Source organism: Nycticebus coucang, chromosome 23 (genome assembly GCF_027406575.1).
Source record: "Nycticebus coucang isolate mNycCou1 chromosome 23, mNycCou1.pri, whole genome shotgun sequence".
In the NCBI taxonomy this organism is placed as follows: Eukaryota; Metazoa; Chordata; class Mammalia; order Primates; family Lorisidae; genus Nycticebus; species Nycticebus coucang.
The window spans coordinates 6,182,156-6,198,515 of NC_069802.1; the positions used below are offsets into that span (position 1 = coordinate 6,182,156).

The 16,360-nt window shown below is 38.6% G+C and overlaps 1 protein-coding gene across 5 annotated transcripts in view; it reads right to left on the reverse strand.

The window, feature by feature from the left end:
• Positions 1-16,360, reverse strand: part of ATP10D (ATPase phospholipid transporting 10D (putative)) — a 120,669-nt gene that overhangs the window by 78,148 nt on the left and 26,161 nt on the right. For 4 of the 5 annotated variants that reach the window (XM_053578122.1, XM_053578124.1, XM_053578121.1 and 1 more), the window contains 2 exons: positions 8,944-9,270; positions 5,865-6,059 (listed from right to left, as the gene is read on the reverse strand). In XM_053578122.1, the coding sequence (XP_053434097.1) occupies positions 5,865-6,059; positions 8,944-9,233 (485 nt within the window). In that variant the 5' untranslated portion in view covers positions 9,234-9,270. Of the gene's footprint in view, positions 1-5,864; positions 6,060-8,943; positions 9,271-13,891; positions 14,012-16,360 lie in introns of those variants that run through there. The other variant, XM_053578123.1, reaches the window with a different exon arrangement.

Sequence of the window (16,360 nt, forward strand, 5' to 3'; positions counted from 1 at the left end):
CCGTACTAAATGGAGTTAAATTTAAATCATTTCCACTTAGATCAGGAACCAGGCAACGTCACCCATTGTCTCCACTGCTCTTTAACATTGTAATGGAAGTTTTAGCCATTGCAATTAGGAAAGAAAAGGCGATCAAGGGTATCCACATAGGGTCAGAAGAAATCAAACTTTCTCTTTGCAGATTATATGATTGTGTATCAGGAAAACACTAGGTATTCTACTACAAAACTTTTAGAAGTGATCAAGGAATACAGCAATGTCTCAGGCTACAAAATCAACACCCATAAATCTGTAGCCTTTATATATACCAACAATAACCAAGCCGAAAAAACAGTCAAGGACTCTATTCCTTTCACAGTAGTGCCAATGAAGACGAAATATTTGGGAGTATACCTAATAAAGGACGTGAAAGATCTCTACAAAGAGAACTATGAAACTTTAAGAAAAGAAATAGCTGAAGATGTTAACAAACGAAAAAACATACCATGCTCAAGGCTGGGAAGAATCAACATTGTTAAAATGTCTATACTACACAAAGCAATATATAATTTTAATGCATTTCCTATTAAAGCTCCATTGTCATATTTTAAAGATCTTGAAAAAATAATACTTCGGGCGGTGCCTGTGGCTCAGTCAGCAGGACGCCGGCCCCATATACAGGGGGTAGCAGGTTCAAACCCAGCCCGGGCCAAACTGGAACAAAAAATAGCCAGGCGTTGTGGTGGGCACCTGTAGTCCCAGCTACTTGGAGGCTGAGGCAGGAGTATCACCTAAGCCCAGGAGTTGGAGGTTGCTGTGAGCCGTGTGACGCCATGGCGCTCTACTGTAGGGCGATAAAGTGAGACTCTGTCTCTACAAAAAAAAAAAAAAAAGAAAGAAAAGAAAAAATAATACTTCATTTTATATGGAATCAAAAAAACCTCGAATAGCCAAAACATTACTCAGCAATAAAAACAAAGCAGGAGGAATCATGCTACCAGACCTGAGACTGTACTATAAATTGATAGTGATCAAAACAGCATGGTACTGGCACAAAAACAGAGAAGTAGATGTCTGGAACAGAATAGAGAACCAAGAGATGAATCCAGCTACTTAACGTTATTTGATCTTTGACAAGCCAATTAAAAACATTCCATGGAGAAAAAATTCCCTATTTAACAAATGGTGCTGGGTGAACTGGCTGGTGATCTGTAAAATACTGAAACTGGACCCACACCTTTCACCATTAACTAAGATAGACTCTCACTGGATAAAATATTTAAACTTAAGACATGAAACTATAAAAATACTTGAAGAAAGTGCAGCAAAAACTTTTGAAGGAATCGGCCTGTGTGAGTATTTTATGGGGAGGACTCCCCAGGCAATTGAAGCAGTATCAAAAATATACTACTGGAACCTGATCAAACTAAAAAACTTCTGCACAGCCAAGAACATAGTAAGTAAAGCAAGCAGACAGCCCTCAGAATGGGAGAAAATATTTTTAGGTTATACCTCCAATAAAGGTCTAATAACCAGAATCCACAGAGAACTCAAACCTATTAGCAAGGAAAGAACAAGTGATCCCATCTCAGGGTGGGCAAAGGACTTGTAGAGAAACTTCTCTAAAGAAGACAGACGCACGATCTACAAACACATGAAAAAAAGCTCATCATCCTTAATCATCAGAGAAATGCAAATCAAAACTACTTTGAGATATCACCTAACTCCAGTAAGAGTAGCCCACATAACAAAATCCCCAAACCAGAGATGTTGGTGTGGATGTGGAGAAAAGGGCACACTTTTGCACTGCTGGTGGGAATGCACACTAATACATTCCTTCTGGAAGGATGTTTGGAGAATACTTAAAGACCTAAAAATAGACTTGCCATTCAATCCTATAATTCCTTTACTAAGTTTATACCCAGAAGACCAAAAATCACAATATAACAAAGACATCTGTACCAGAATGTTTATTGCAGCCCAATTCATAATTGCTAAGTCATGGAAGAAGCCCAAGTGCCCATCGACCCACGAATGGACTAGCAAATTGTGGTACATGTATACCATGGAATACTATGCAGCCTTAAAGAAAGATGGAGACTTTACCTCTTTCATGTTTACATGGATGGAGCTGGAATATATTCTTCTTAGCAAAGTATTTCAGGAATGGAAGAAAAAGTATCCAATGTACTCAGCCCTACTATGAAGCTAATTTATAGCTTTCACATGAAGGCTAGAACCCAACTATAGCACAAAATATGGGGAAAGGGCCAAGGAAGGGGAAGGGAATGGGGAGGTTAGGGTGAAGGGAAGGCAATGGGTGGGACCACACCTACGGTGCGTCTTAGAATGGGTACAGGTGAAACTTACTAAAGGCAGAATACAAATGTCTACATACAATAACTAAGAAAATGCCATGAAAGCTACGTTGGACAGTTTGATGAGAATATTTCAGATTGTATATGAAACCAGCACATTGTACCCCTTGATTGCACTAATGTACACAGCTATGATTTAACAATAAAAAAATTTAAAAAAATTTATTTTAAATTCATATACAGTAATTATATTGAAATAATTTGTAGAGATCATAATATATTCTTATTTCTACTAATGATTCTACTTAGTGCTTATAAAGAATTCTTGTGCATCTAAAAGTTTGTATGTTAATTAACAAATGCTTATTGAAGTGAAGTACAAGTAAAACACCACATTAAAATCTTTATGTAATGACACACACACACACACACACAAAGTTAAGTTTAAACAACTACCACTTGGTAAAATGTCACATGTAAGGTTATCTTAGAAGGCCACCAATATTTGGTCCCATTCTAAGAATCAAAAAATTATATGCATTTATGAGATAATTCTAAAATGTTAACATTAGCTAGTATTTTATTTTATTTTTTTTTTGAGACAGAGTCTGACTTGGCTGCCCTTGGTGGAATGTCGTGGTGTCATAGCTTGCAGCAACCTCACACACTTAGGCTCAAGTAATCCTCTTGCCTCAGCCTCCCAATTAGCGTGGACTACAGGAGCCCACCACAATGCCCAGCTATTTATTTTAGAGATGGGGTCTTGTTGTTGCTCAGGCTGGTCTCGAACTCCTGAGCTCAGGCAATCCACCTGCCTTGGCCTCCCAGAGTACTGGGATTATAGGCACGAGCCACTGCACCCAGCTTAGTATTTTGAAACTCTTAATGTCAACAAACATGGTTACTTTTAAAGATCAGAAAGTATTATACATTCCTTGAGGGCAGACATTGTATCTATTTTTTTATTTAAATCTCTAAATCTCTTAGTGTCTTCAACATAGTAAGCACTGAAATTTGCCGAAAGATTAATAGTCTTATTTTTAAGACACTTCTTATTACCTTGAAACAAACCTATAAAACCTTACAAATGGCTCCTAATTTAAAGGCAATCTTAAGAAAGTCAGGTTTTCTTTAATAGTTCATTCTGATGTAATTGGGGCATAACAGAGTTTAAATGATTAATTTCTAAACTAGTTTTGTTGTTGCAAATGATACTTTCCCATAGAAAATTAAGTGCCTTTAAAAGACCATTTAGTCCTAATAAAAACCAAATTATCTGCATAGAAATGTTAATATGCTTCTTCCAAACACTTGCTAAATTTGATAGCTCTATACTTTTATCCTAAATTTGCTGAGAAATAATTTGTTTTCTAAGCAGATTTCTTTGTATTTGATGGGAATTTAAGTTAGCATATTTAAATCAACAAGGCCTAGTTTTACATCCTGTTTTTACTTCTTTATATCCATATAATAATTGTTCCAAAAACAATTTTTTGGGGAGGGGAACACAAGCATTTTTTCTTCTACAACACCAAATGAAAAGAAAATTACATGGAATATATATAAAAAGACATAAAGCTAGCTGAATCTATTATAAAATACAATCACAAGGCGATATCGTAGACCAGACCTTACACAATTGACAGTAACATTGCATTTCCTCTTTATCTGAAAATCACCTAAAATAGAGCTGGACTATATCTATAAAAACTCCTGAGAAATGCTATTCCAGCTCTTCCATTAGGCAATTTTAATATTTTTTAAAAGGAACAATATTAGAAAAGAGTTCTTAAGTGTTGATTAAATGGCTTGATGGTGTGACAAACTTTAGCTAATAGTCATCATTAACCTACAATAATCATAATGGCTTTTACTTAGCACTTTGAAAAGACTTGGTGCAATGCAGTAAGTTTTTTTTAGAATATTATATTTATAATAAAGGAGGAAACTTAAGTATTTGCTAAGCAATTTCCCCAAGGCTACGCAGTTACTAAGTGGGAAAATCAGGATTTTAATTAGAACAACTTAGAAAAGTAAATGAACACACATTACCAACTCTAAACTAGCACTAAAACTCAGTGATTATTTATATATAGGAATTTATATTAAAACATATATATGTATACTAAGCATTTTTTGCTAAATTTGGCATTGGCTGAGTAATCTTAAAATTGGTCAAAATCTGGTCTTTGTCATATAACCATTGTAAAATACTACTTCTTATAGGTTTTTTTTTTGAGGATAGAGGCTATACCAACATTTTGCCTCTCTATCCCTAAGATATAATAAGCACTCACATATTGATAAAAACTGTTGTGACAAAGTATTCTATGAATTTAAAATGAAAACCATAGATTTATACTATTATTCAAATCTCACATCATCTCAAAAAGGAGGAAAAAATGTCCTTTCCCCTGTTTTCTTAATAGACTTTTAAAACAAATGTTGAGAAAGCCACTGAAGAATTCCAATAATGAACAAAATTCAGAATCTACAGATTTCAGACCAAATATCACTCCTTCAGAGAAATCCTCCCTAACCTTTTCCTCTTTGGCTCACAGAAGACTGAAGACAAGTTAACTTGTCCATACTGTTTACTAAGAATTAACTTACATCTAAGCATTAAAACCCAGGAGCTGCTTACATTGATAATGTACGCTACGTTCAAAACTCACCTGAATTGAGTTTATTCTTGGCGACACAGACTTTCCACTTCATAAATACTGGAAATGTAAGTCTCCAGCACAGCAAATTGTGGCCCTGAGAAGACTTCTTTCACTAACACTCTCTGTCGCTGCATCGGGGTGCCTCTGGTTTTGTGTACAAAAAAGAACACTCTTCTCCATTTTTCACAGTTCTTTCCCATCATAGATAGCTCCTGTCTTCTTTCATTATCCCGACTTGTTTTCTACAACCATTACTATTCATTCCTATTTTTCATATCCCATCCTGTTTTTAATACTAGGATTAAAATTGCTTCCCTTCCTATGGTAGAAAGTTTAATTTTTTCTGATTCTACTTATACAGGAGCTATAGAAGCTTTTACTTTGTCAAATCCTGGGTTGACAATGGCTTATTCAGTTTTGTTTTCCTCTGACACATGAATTGAATTCACTGTAGGACTTTTTTTTTTTTTTTTTTTTTTTTGAGATAGAATCTCACTCTGTGCCCTGGGGTTGAGTGCCATGGTATCATAGCTCACAGCAACCTCAAATTCTTGGGCTCAAGTGATGCTCTTGCATCAGCTTCCGCAGTAGCTGGGAAAAGCCCGGCTATTTTTTAGAGACAGGTATCTCTCTTGCTTAGGCTGGTCTTGAACTTCTGAGCTCAGAATATCCACCCGCCTTGGCCTCCCAACGTGTTAGGATTACAGGTGTGAGCCACCGTGCCTGGCTACTATAGGACTTTCAGAAATATTATTTGAAAACAATAATACTAACAACAACAATAACAAAAATCAACAATACGAATAGAGTCCTGGTAACATCTAAGAAAAAAAAAAGTAATATTCTTCACGTTTCTAAATGATACGAGTGTAGACTACAGCAAAGTTCCCAATCTACTTACCCGCTATAAACTTTAGTTACTAAATTGTTAATCTGTTTGTCGATTTTGTATTTTCGATAATCTTCCAAGCCATCTTTAATTGCAATAATTGTAAGGACCACCACCAGGGGCAGCATGGTAATTTCCTTTTGGAAGGCTTCCACCAAAGGCACCCAGTTCAGGACAACTAGGAACAGGAAATACAGATTGGCAGCTCTGCAACCAAACACAGGATAGGGGGTGTCAGCGAGTCGCTTCAGAGATGAGTCAGAAGCAAAACATCCTACCTTACTGTGTTTTCCTGTAAGTGTCTATTACTTGATTTTGTATGCTGCAGAATGGAGAAGTAGCAAAATATAACAATCTGAATGAACTACTGATTTCCCCCTTGGCATCTGGCCAGTGTCAGACTTTAAGAAATATGAGATACTGTGTATTAAATATATAATCATACTATTGCAATGGGATAGTCCAGCTATATTATACCTGACAAAAATCATGATAAGAAATAGTCTTTTCTTTTAAAAGTTCAGGAAAATTTAGAAAAAAATCAGAGCTAATGTGTTATAAAAATAAACAATAAAAACCCCAAATCAACCCTCTAGTCCAGTGTTTCTCAACCTTTTTTATCTCATAGCATCCTTGAACCTCTAAAGCACACTTAAATTATGTTGATAAAAAAAAAAACAGTAGAAAAGGGAATATACTTACCGTGCTTTGCTCTTCTTTTGACAATAATTTAATTGATGATTTTTAAATTTTTTCTCTGCACACCTAAGGTCCTCCCATGGCACACCACTGTGCCACAGAACACCAGTTTGAAAATCACTGCTCTATCCTTTTCTGTGTCCAATGTTACATTCAACTAAGGCCCCAAATAAGGAGATAAGCCTTGTGTTTCCCTTTTTAGACTAATCTGTCTGCCCCTTTTCTTATGCTATTCAGAACCAATGTCTTCAGAAGCTCCTTCCACTCTTCTATTTTACATATTCAAATACTTCTCCATAGGTTCCTTCTTTTTAGCCACAAGGCAAGTTCAAGATACCCTCTTCCCTAAAAGAAAAGACAAAATCTCAATCTTGCATAGGCCCTTGAACTTTTACTACATATTTTCCCATTAATAATAAAATTTCTCGAAAAACACTACACTTCCTTCTTCCTCACCTCCAATTCCTTTTACTTTATTTCTACGGCTTCAATTATTTGCACGTGGACCCCCATCCAAACCTACAGCTCTAGCTCCGAACCCTGCTCAAGCATCAGATTCTTTCTTATTCCACCAGTGCACTGGACTGCAGACTCCAGAAAAGGGAGAAACACCCAAAGCACCAAAGTCACTGATTCACCAAGTCTACAGCTGTACTTTAAGCGTAGCCTCTACTCGGTAAATGCACACATAGAATGATGGACTGAATATATGTGGAATGAACAATGAATGTTGAGAACCTCCAGATTCACATTAGTCTCAAACGCAACACAGACAAAAACAAAACAGCCTTCTAGACAAGCTCCCTTACACTCTTAACCCTTAACCCTTTCCCCTTAACCCTTCTGATCATCACAGCTCAGCATGCTTACATCATTAACTCCCTTTATGTATTCCTCACATTAAATTCACGCTCTCTATGACAGGTTATCCTTCTCTTCATTCCCACATTATTCCCAATCCGGGTCCCCATTACAACGCACCAGGTCACACACATCTCTGTAAATGCCTCTCAGCACTTCCAGCTACTTAACCATCCTTCACAGGGAAGCACCGACAGTCTCATGCCATTCCTCTGTTCAGAATCGTGCCTGCAGCCTGAAGTTGTGGGTCTCAACCCACTGTCCTGACATAAGACCCCTCTGGTGAGCTGGACCCCTTTGCCTGACTTTATGTCCTGCGGCTCCCCAGACACCGCGTGGGCCTCAGAGGGGACATCCCAAGTGTCAAGCTGGTCTCCTATGCTGCTGCCTTCAGGCTTCACTCACACTTCTTCCTCCACCTGAAACAGGCTTTGGGATTGTTTTTAAAATTCAAATTAATATGAGGGTACAAATTTTTAGATTACATTATTCTCACTTCCAAGGTAAAATTCAAGTTGTAGAAGAGCCCTTCACAAAATATGCTTTTGGCCTCACCTCTGCCTTGAAAATCTCATCACCCAGCTCCACATTTAACTCAAATGCCACTGCCCTTTCTATTGCTCCAGTTAGTGTTATTATTTATATTTTTGAGACTTCCCTTCCCTTGATAGCACTTTATTTATTTATTTTGAGACAGAGTTTTACTTTGTCACCCTTGTGAGAGTACCTTGGAGTCACAGCTCACAGCAACCTCAAACTCTTGGGTTCAAGTGATCCTCTTGCCTCAGATTTTCATTTTTAGTAGACATGGGGTCTCACAGGCCTCATTCTTGCTCAGGCTGGTCTTGAACTCCTGAACTCAAGCGATCCACTGCTTTGGCCTCCCAGAGTGCTGGGATCACAGGCCTGAGCCGCGTGGCAGCTTTGATAGCACTTTCTAGCATTCATCACACACTCACTGTGTCTTTCTGTTGATTGTATACACATCTTTGGCTCAACTGAAAACTCCATTAGGAAAAGAGCAGCACTTACTGAATTTCCTTCAGAGCCTAAACTCATAGGAGAGGGTCAATAAATGACAGTAAGTTGAATTATGTCATGTGTCACCTAAGAGCAGGTCACTTCTGCATTGCTTTGGAGCTCTCTTTCCCCATATTACCAAGTAAGGAGAATCTGAAAATAAAAAGCAGTGTTGTTGAATGGTGAGAGCACCCAAGCCAGAATGAGAAGCCCCAAGGCCATAGCCCTGGGCTACTACTGTCATTGAAATGGCACGGACTGAATCACAACTTGTTTCTGAATTTAGCATGAGAATAATAATATCTTTTCTGGTAAAGAGAAAGCATCACACCAATCCTAAAGTACAGTCACCGTCTGTTCACAACAGACTCTAGAATGGTCAAGGATGATGCCACAGGCCTTAAGCTTCAGTCACATACAGTGTCATGAAAATAAAAAGTTTTACATATCAACTGGAATGACAATGAGAAGTCTACGTTGTTCTTTGTTTTAACTTCTAAAATAAAAGTACCTGTGAAATTGTTCAAATAAATTTCTCGGCACAAAATTCAAAAGTGTGTACTTTGTGGTTCGTATTCGGTTATTCACGTAGGCTCCAGAGAACTTCTCATACTCATCCTTGAAGGGCCGAAGGTGGGGAACAACAATCCGGTGCCTTCCTGCCAGTTTGGGGGTCTGCGAGGACTTGCCCCCACAGGCAAGCAGTGAGAAGTAGCTGTAGGGCCTCTCCTCGTCATCCCTGGTCGTAGGACCCGTAAGATGCCGCCAGTGATATCTGGCCCATTGAAGAGGGTCGGTCATGTCCAGAACACAGTGAGATCAAGGTGGAGTAGATGATCTGGCAAAAAACAATCAACAAACAACACACTTCCCGTCAGTTTCTGGAAAGTCTGCAACATAGTGAAATTTAAACTTTTTTTCTATACCAAATACAGGACCCAATGTTGAACCACTGGTGAGAAATGAAAACTAGTTTTCGGACCTCTGTTGTAACCAAATCTTTTTTTAAATAAAGCATTCATCTTCTGCCTCTTCTGATCATGTAAGCAACGAAAGACAGCACCTAACAGCCGCTTCAAAACTCAAAGCAAACACTTTGGGCTTAATGTGTGTAAGCCTCTTCACTTCTCTGATCATCTGTTTCATTGCCTTTGTAAGGGTAATAATGCAATGCTTGTTAGTAAATTGTCACAGAGATTAAAAGAATAACATATAAAATCACCCAGCAGAAAGCCTGATAGAGAGGAAGCCATCGAGAAAATCCATTCTGTGCAAAATATAAAAACGGCCACAAATTCTCCCCATCTCTGCATGCATAACCCTTTGCCTATCAACAGGTGGAATCTTTCTCTACTGGTTGAATCTGGGCTTGGCCTTGTGCTTTGTTTTGGCCAATAAACACTCACAAACATGACGTGAGCAGAGGCATGAAAAGCGCTTTCTCCTTGGAGCCCGCTTGCTCACTGCTCTTGGGAGCCCTGTAGCCGCTAGTCCCCAGTGATCCACTTACCGGAATAGTCTCTGCCACTATGTGGATGAGACCACTGACTGCCAGCTGGCCACTAACAGGGGCGTGTGCCCAGATGAGACAAACGAGGAAAGAGATAAACTGTCCCAACTGACCTTAGCCCAAATTGCCGACCCACCGTATTATAACTCAGTAAATATCACATCACCAAGTTTTGTGGCACTTTGTTGCAACATGAAATTTAACTGATACATAATCTCTTAGTTTCCTTACTTCTAAGTTTTCCAAGAAATTAGCCCCTGGAATGTGAGCTTGTTAACAAAAAACAAAAAAGGAAGCAAAGGGAACATTTATTAAGAGCACACTATATTCCAAGCACTTTATGAACTCTTTGTGTACATTATCTTATTTAATATCAACATAATTAATATCAACCCTATGGTGTGGACATTATTTCTGTTTTACAAAAGAGGAAATAAGCTTAGAGAGGTAAAGTACCTTGCTGACATTCATAGGGCTAGTGAGTAGCTGAGGCTGATTAAAAGTAAATCTTTCTGACTCAACAGGTTCAGCTGTTACCTGATAATGTGCCTCATTTATCTTTGTATCCAGAGAACCTAGCACTTATAGATGCCCAATAAAACTCTGCCTGGCAGGTAACACGCAGGTCACAAGTGTGTGCACACATTTACTTATCACACTGGGTTGCAGTTCACCTCTGGAGATCTCATTTGGTAAATCTTGGGGTGAGTCCTGATCGAATAGTTAACAAAATTCCTAAGTCAGGTGTCCACAGACTTGACTTGAAGAAAAGTTGGGTCATATGCTAGATGCTACCCTAGGCTAGGAATACAGAGCTGGATCCCATTCTTTAGAAGTTCAGCGTTGAGCTGAGGGAACAGGCAGGTAAATATATAAACGTGAGGCAAAATAGCATTGAAGGCACTGAAACAGTCTGGATAAATGATTTAAGCTTGCTTCCTTCTAAGCTTTATTCTATGTTTATAATAAATCTTGATTATTTTCTGTAAAGTTTAATACTAATCAGCAATTAATAGTTTTTTCCTGTCTGGGCGCAGTGGCTCGTTCCTGTAATCCCAGCACTCTGGGAGGCCGAGGTGTGCGTGTGTGTGGGGGGGACTGTCGGGATTGCTTGAGCTCACCAGTTCAAGACCTGAGCAAAAGTGAGACCCCGACTCTACTAAAAGTAGAAAAACTGAGGCAAGAGAATTGCTTGAGCCCAAGTTGGAGGTTGCTGTGAGCTGTGACGCCACAACTCTCTACCCAAGGCAACAGTTTGAGACTCTGTCTCAAAAAAAAAAAAAAAAGTTTCTTCCTAGGTACATAAAATTGTTTCTACTTTTGATAAATCTGAAATCACAACTCATTTCCAAGCAGCACAGGAAGATTTGATCCAATTGCTTTCTAGTAATTCTCATGGATCAATATTTTTAATAATCCATTCTTGTTAGCACACCTGTTACTGTACATTGGTCCTTAATCAAGCCAAGAGATTAGAGTTATTAAGATCACTTGGCTCAGTGCCTGTGGCTCAAGTAGCTAAGGTGCCAGCCACATACACCTGAGCTGGCCTGGTCCCACCAAACAACAATGACAGTTGCAACCAAAAAATAGCCAGGTGTTGTGGCAGGCACCTATAGTCCCAGCTACTTGGGAGGTGGAGGCAGGAGAATCGCTTGAGCCCAGGAGTTGGAGGTTGCTGTGAGCTGTGATGTCATGGCGCTCTACCCAGGGTAACAGCTTGAGGCTCTGTCTCAAATAAAAAGATCACTTTATCACTGCAATTACAAAAAATAAGTTGAATCACAAATAATCTTCTAAAAATACAAAAGATATTTTAAAAGTGTATGTGTGTAAAACAGTCTAATAAAAATAAATAAAGGGCAAAAAGTCATTTTAAAGGGAAGAATACAAAAGCTTGTCAGTGTATGGATTTATGCCTGGACATTGGACCCCAAATAGATGGGGATTTTGTTACCAATAGTAGAAAATATCCGTAAAGTCAATCATCAGTTTTATACGAATGGTGAGAATAAGAAAAAAAGTTTTGTCCCTATTAGATCTCTGTCCTTTGGAATCTGACTTCTAAAGAGTGTGGGATAATAGCCCTTGTAGACTTAGAAGGGTGGGTTGGGGGAATGAGAGATGAGGAATTACTTAAATAATACAATGTATGCTATTTGGGTTACCTTGGAAAGCCCAATCTTTACCACTACACAATCATCCTTATGATAAAATAGCGCTTGTATGCCTTAACTTTATACAAATAAATAAAGTTATTTATATTTATTATAAAGATTGGTCAAAATAACACTGTCTTTTTAGATATAACTTTTTTTTTTTTTTTTGTGATTTTTTGGCCAGGGCTGGGTTTGAACCCACCACCTCCGGCATATGGGACTGGCACCCTACTCCTTGAGCCACAGGCGCCGCCCAGATATAACTTTTTTATTTTTATTTTTTTGGTGACAGAATTTCACTTTGTTACCCTCAGTAGAGCGCTGTGGCATCACAGCTCACAGCAACCTCAAATTCTTGGGCTCAAGTGATCCTCTTGCCTCAGCCTCCCAAATAGCTGGGACTAGAGGTGCCTGTCACAATGCCCTCTAAAAAAATGCTATTTTTTTTTTTTTTTTTTTTTTTTTAGTTTTAGTAGAGACATGATCTTGCTTTTGCTCAGGTTGGTCTCAAACTCCTAGGCTCAAGAAGTCCACTTGCCTCAGACTTCCAGAGTGCTAGGATTACAGGCATAAGCCACCGCACCCAGCCTTTAAATATAATTTTTAAAAAGCCTACCTCTGGAAAAGCTTGATTTTAACTTCGCTAAGCCATGTGAAATAGAGTATTCCTTATAACCTATAACTCATAATGACAGCTTGAGTTATTAACAGTAGTTTATAACAGATCCACCAATCTTATCCAGAATAAGGACATAAAATCAGTGCTTTGTGAGTAAAGCACTAACAATAGAAAATGCTGAACTAAGGACTCAGGACTTCTCACACATTTCACACCATGCACATGCGGTGACCGTTATGATGGATGTAATATTTTTTTTAAAGAGTTGAAATCAGCATCATTTGATTTGTTTCTGGAAACTAGAAAAGGCAAGTTTTCATTTGAAATGAAATTGTTACTACTACCACCTAAGAACGTGAATCCGCCTAGTGTCCACGTCTCATACAACCATCTGAATTCCACTTTTAGAATTTTTAAATATAAGCTTTTAAAGTTTCAGAATACAATTTTTTGAGAATGCCAATACAGGAATAAGTAAACAAATATGAAACCATGGCTTAAGTGTTAACTTCTGGTAAAGTGTGGCAGGCCTGACCCGTCACTCATACTAGCAGACGTACTTACTGGCCGCGGAGGATCCGCACACCAGTCAAGAGCACGGTCTTTCCCCAAGTCACTCAGTTCCTCAGAAACAACTCCTTGGAAAACATTTCCTTGCCAGAGGACTTGTAGGTCCTCTTCCCTCTGTGGCTCTGCCTGTCTCTAGCTGGGTGCTCTATTGATTTTCATACTGCCTTCCCCCTTCCTCCTGATCATTCCCAAGGAGTTTTAGTGAAAAGAGAACTGGTGCTGGCTGCCGGCCCTCGCAGCCCCTCCCAAGCCCAGGAAAGTCTGCCTCCCACCCTCCAAGTCAGGTCAGCTCATCATCCTGTAGTGACTCTCTTTGCCTTTAGCTCGGCCCCTCTCCTAAAAAATCATCCTGGAGGACTCAGGAGAAAAGACCAGGGTGAGAGGTACTTAACATACAATGAGGACCCTTTCAAATTTCCAGTTTAAAATTTTAACCCCTTTGTATCGAGTAGGAATGTGCAAAGACCTACTTAGTCACTGCAGCTTAGAGGCTTGCAAAATGTGTTACCTGCCATCCAGTGAGAAATACGTTCTATGAGGCGACCTAGAATCTACCCAGACACATGTAACTGACACAGAAATTCTACAAAACAGTTCTTACCCTTACCGCTTCCCCGCATGTAAGGATTTTCTTCCTTCTCTCTCATATAATACCAGTCAGGATGCACTGAACTAGTTTCAAGGTCCACTAATGCGTTGCTTCATGTACTTTAGAAAGACACTGATTGCCTGTGGCTCTACGCCAAATTGAAAGTGAAAGTGATAGATGCAGAAAATAAACTCCAACAGAGCACAAAATTTCAACCAGACAGGAGAAATACATTCAAGAGATCTATGGTGTATCACGGTGGCAATAGTTAATAGCAATATTCAATTGCACACTTGAAAATTGTTAAGTTTTCACCACAAAAAATGTAAGGCAATGCATTTGTCCGTTTTAATTTAGCCATTCCACATTGCATCCATGTATCAAAACATCACACTATTTGCCACAAAGATAATATATATAATTTTTGTCAATTAAATTTTTAAAATTTGAAAACAAAATTTCCCTCTATAACCCTTCCTCCCTCAGTTAACAATGTTATACACAGAAGGCCTTTGCTAGAGAAGATATTTGTTCTAAAGAGAACTAAAGTAAAATCTCTCTATAAAGATCTTTCAAGTTGTTTTATTCCAGCAGATTTTTTTGTAAGACAAATAAATAGAAAACATTTTCAACCTTTGGAAATGAAAGATGAGAAAAAGAGAAGGAAATAGAATCTTATTATGGTAGAAAATCACTGAAAGAAAACAGTGGACAAGAAGGCAGAGGGGAGGGTGTCACGTTTCCCACCACGGCCAGAGAAAATCCCTTTCATTCTTTCTCGTCTACCCCAGCAAAGTTAAAAGTATGTTGATATTTAGAGAAATCTCTGTTATTAATAACATTTTATGAGCATATTTGGCAAAGTTTCTTTAAGATATGAAAGAAAAGCAAATTGGAATAAGTCCTATTTCATCAAGAATCAAGAATCATATCTTAAGGTTATGATTGGAGCTGACTTAATGTAGATTTCACAAACCAGTAGCCCTTAACCAAAATTCTACCCAATGATAAAATTCTGGTGATGGTGTCAGCAAAAACATGGTTTTAATTTACACACACACACACACACACACACAGATATATACACAAACCCAACATTTAAAAACAGAAACAAATTCATATAAAATGTTGATAATCAGTTTCTATTGAAAGAAAAACAGAATTCCGGCATAAGTTTTCACCTCGTAACAAATGTCAGAACCTTTTCACTATGGCTCTTGACTCTAACCCTGCATTTTGCAGTTCAGTTCACCCGTTTTAACGGAAGGAACAAACAGTAGATGTTCATTCTGCTCCCCACTTTCCTCCTTGAGTGTTTCAATAAGTCAAGGTTGGGAACCCTGTATATTGGGCTTAGGTCCAAACACAGTTTAAAGAAAGCTGTCCACGTTTAAGTGCAGTGCACCTGTTGGTAGCTGAGAAGCAACTGTCATTAAGTAGAATGCAAATAGAAAATCAAACACTCAGAAAGACATCAAATGACCTTCAACCATGCTCTCCAAAACTCATTTCAACAATGTCCATGAACAACCTGTGTTGCCCAAACTCCCCAGCTAAGCAGCACCTGGGGCCCCTATTAATCACAATCTCTAGGCCTCTTCCTTGAAGATTCTGATCCAAAGCATCTAGAATGAAGTCCACAAACATGTAATCTAATTATTATCCCAGTGACTTAACAGGGAGGTTGCAAAGCACAGTGTAAACTCTGCACATTTGCAAATGGTGCCCTATTTTCCCAGAGGGCTGGTAAACCTTATCATCCACTTACCACACCAGCCCCCATTCATTCTCTGGAACAGTCATTTTCAATCACAGTGCCATGGGACACTGGTGTGCCATGAGAGGATCTTAGGAGCGTTGCAAAAATTTTTAGAGATCATAAACTATTTTTGAAAGAAGTTCAAACACAGTGAATATATTCCTTTTTTTCACTTTTTTTTTAAATCAACATAATTTAAGTGTGCCGTGGAAATTTAACTGTAGGTTCAAGTGTGCTGTGAGATAAAAGAGGTTGAAAACCACTACTCTAGACTATTTTACTTGACTTTGGAGGGAGTGAGACTGAAGAGTCCTCACAGCAGACGTGTAAGGGACTCTGCTCTGCTCCCATTACAATCCTGAGCGAGACTCAGGCCCTGCACTTACCACGGTGGGTTGCAGGTGGCTTTGCTCTTCAAAGTCAAGGAATGTATCTAATTCCTCTTCATGTGTCTGTCTAGTGCTTGGCCAAAGTTAGATGATCAAAAATGTCTGCTGATCACTGAACTTTATAGAAAAGAGACAGAAAAGGAAACAAAAACACTCCTTTTCCTTGTTCGTGGCTCAGCCTGACTTTCCTTCCATTAGAAATAAGAGCATGAGATCCAAGTTTGAGAAAACAGAAGTATTCATATTTAGCTTGTGATTTTATTATGCTGCCTTTATAAACTGGAAGAACTCACTTCTCCAGGCTTGAAAGACACTTTCAGAAAAGCCTTGTTT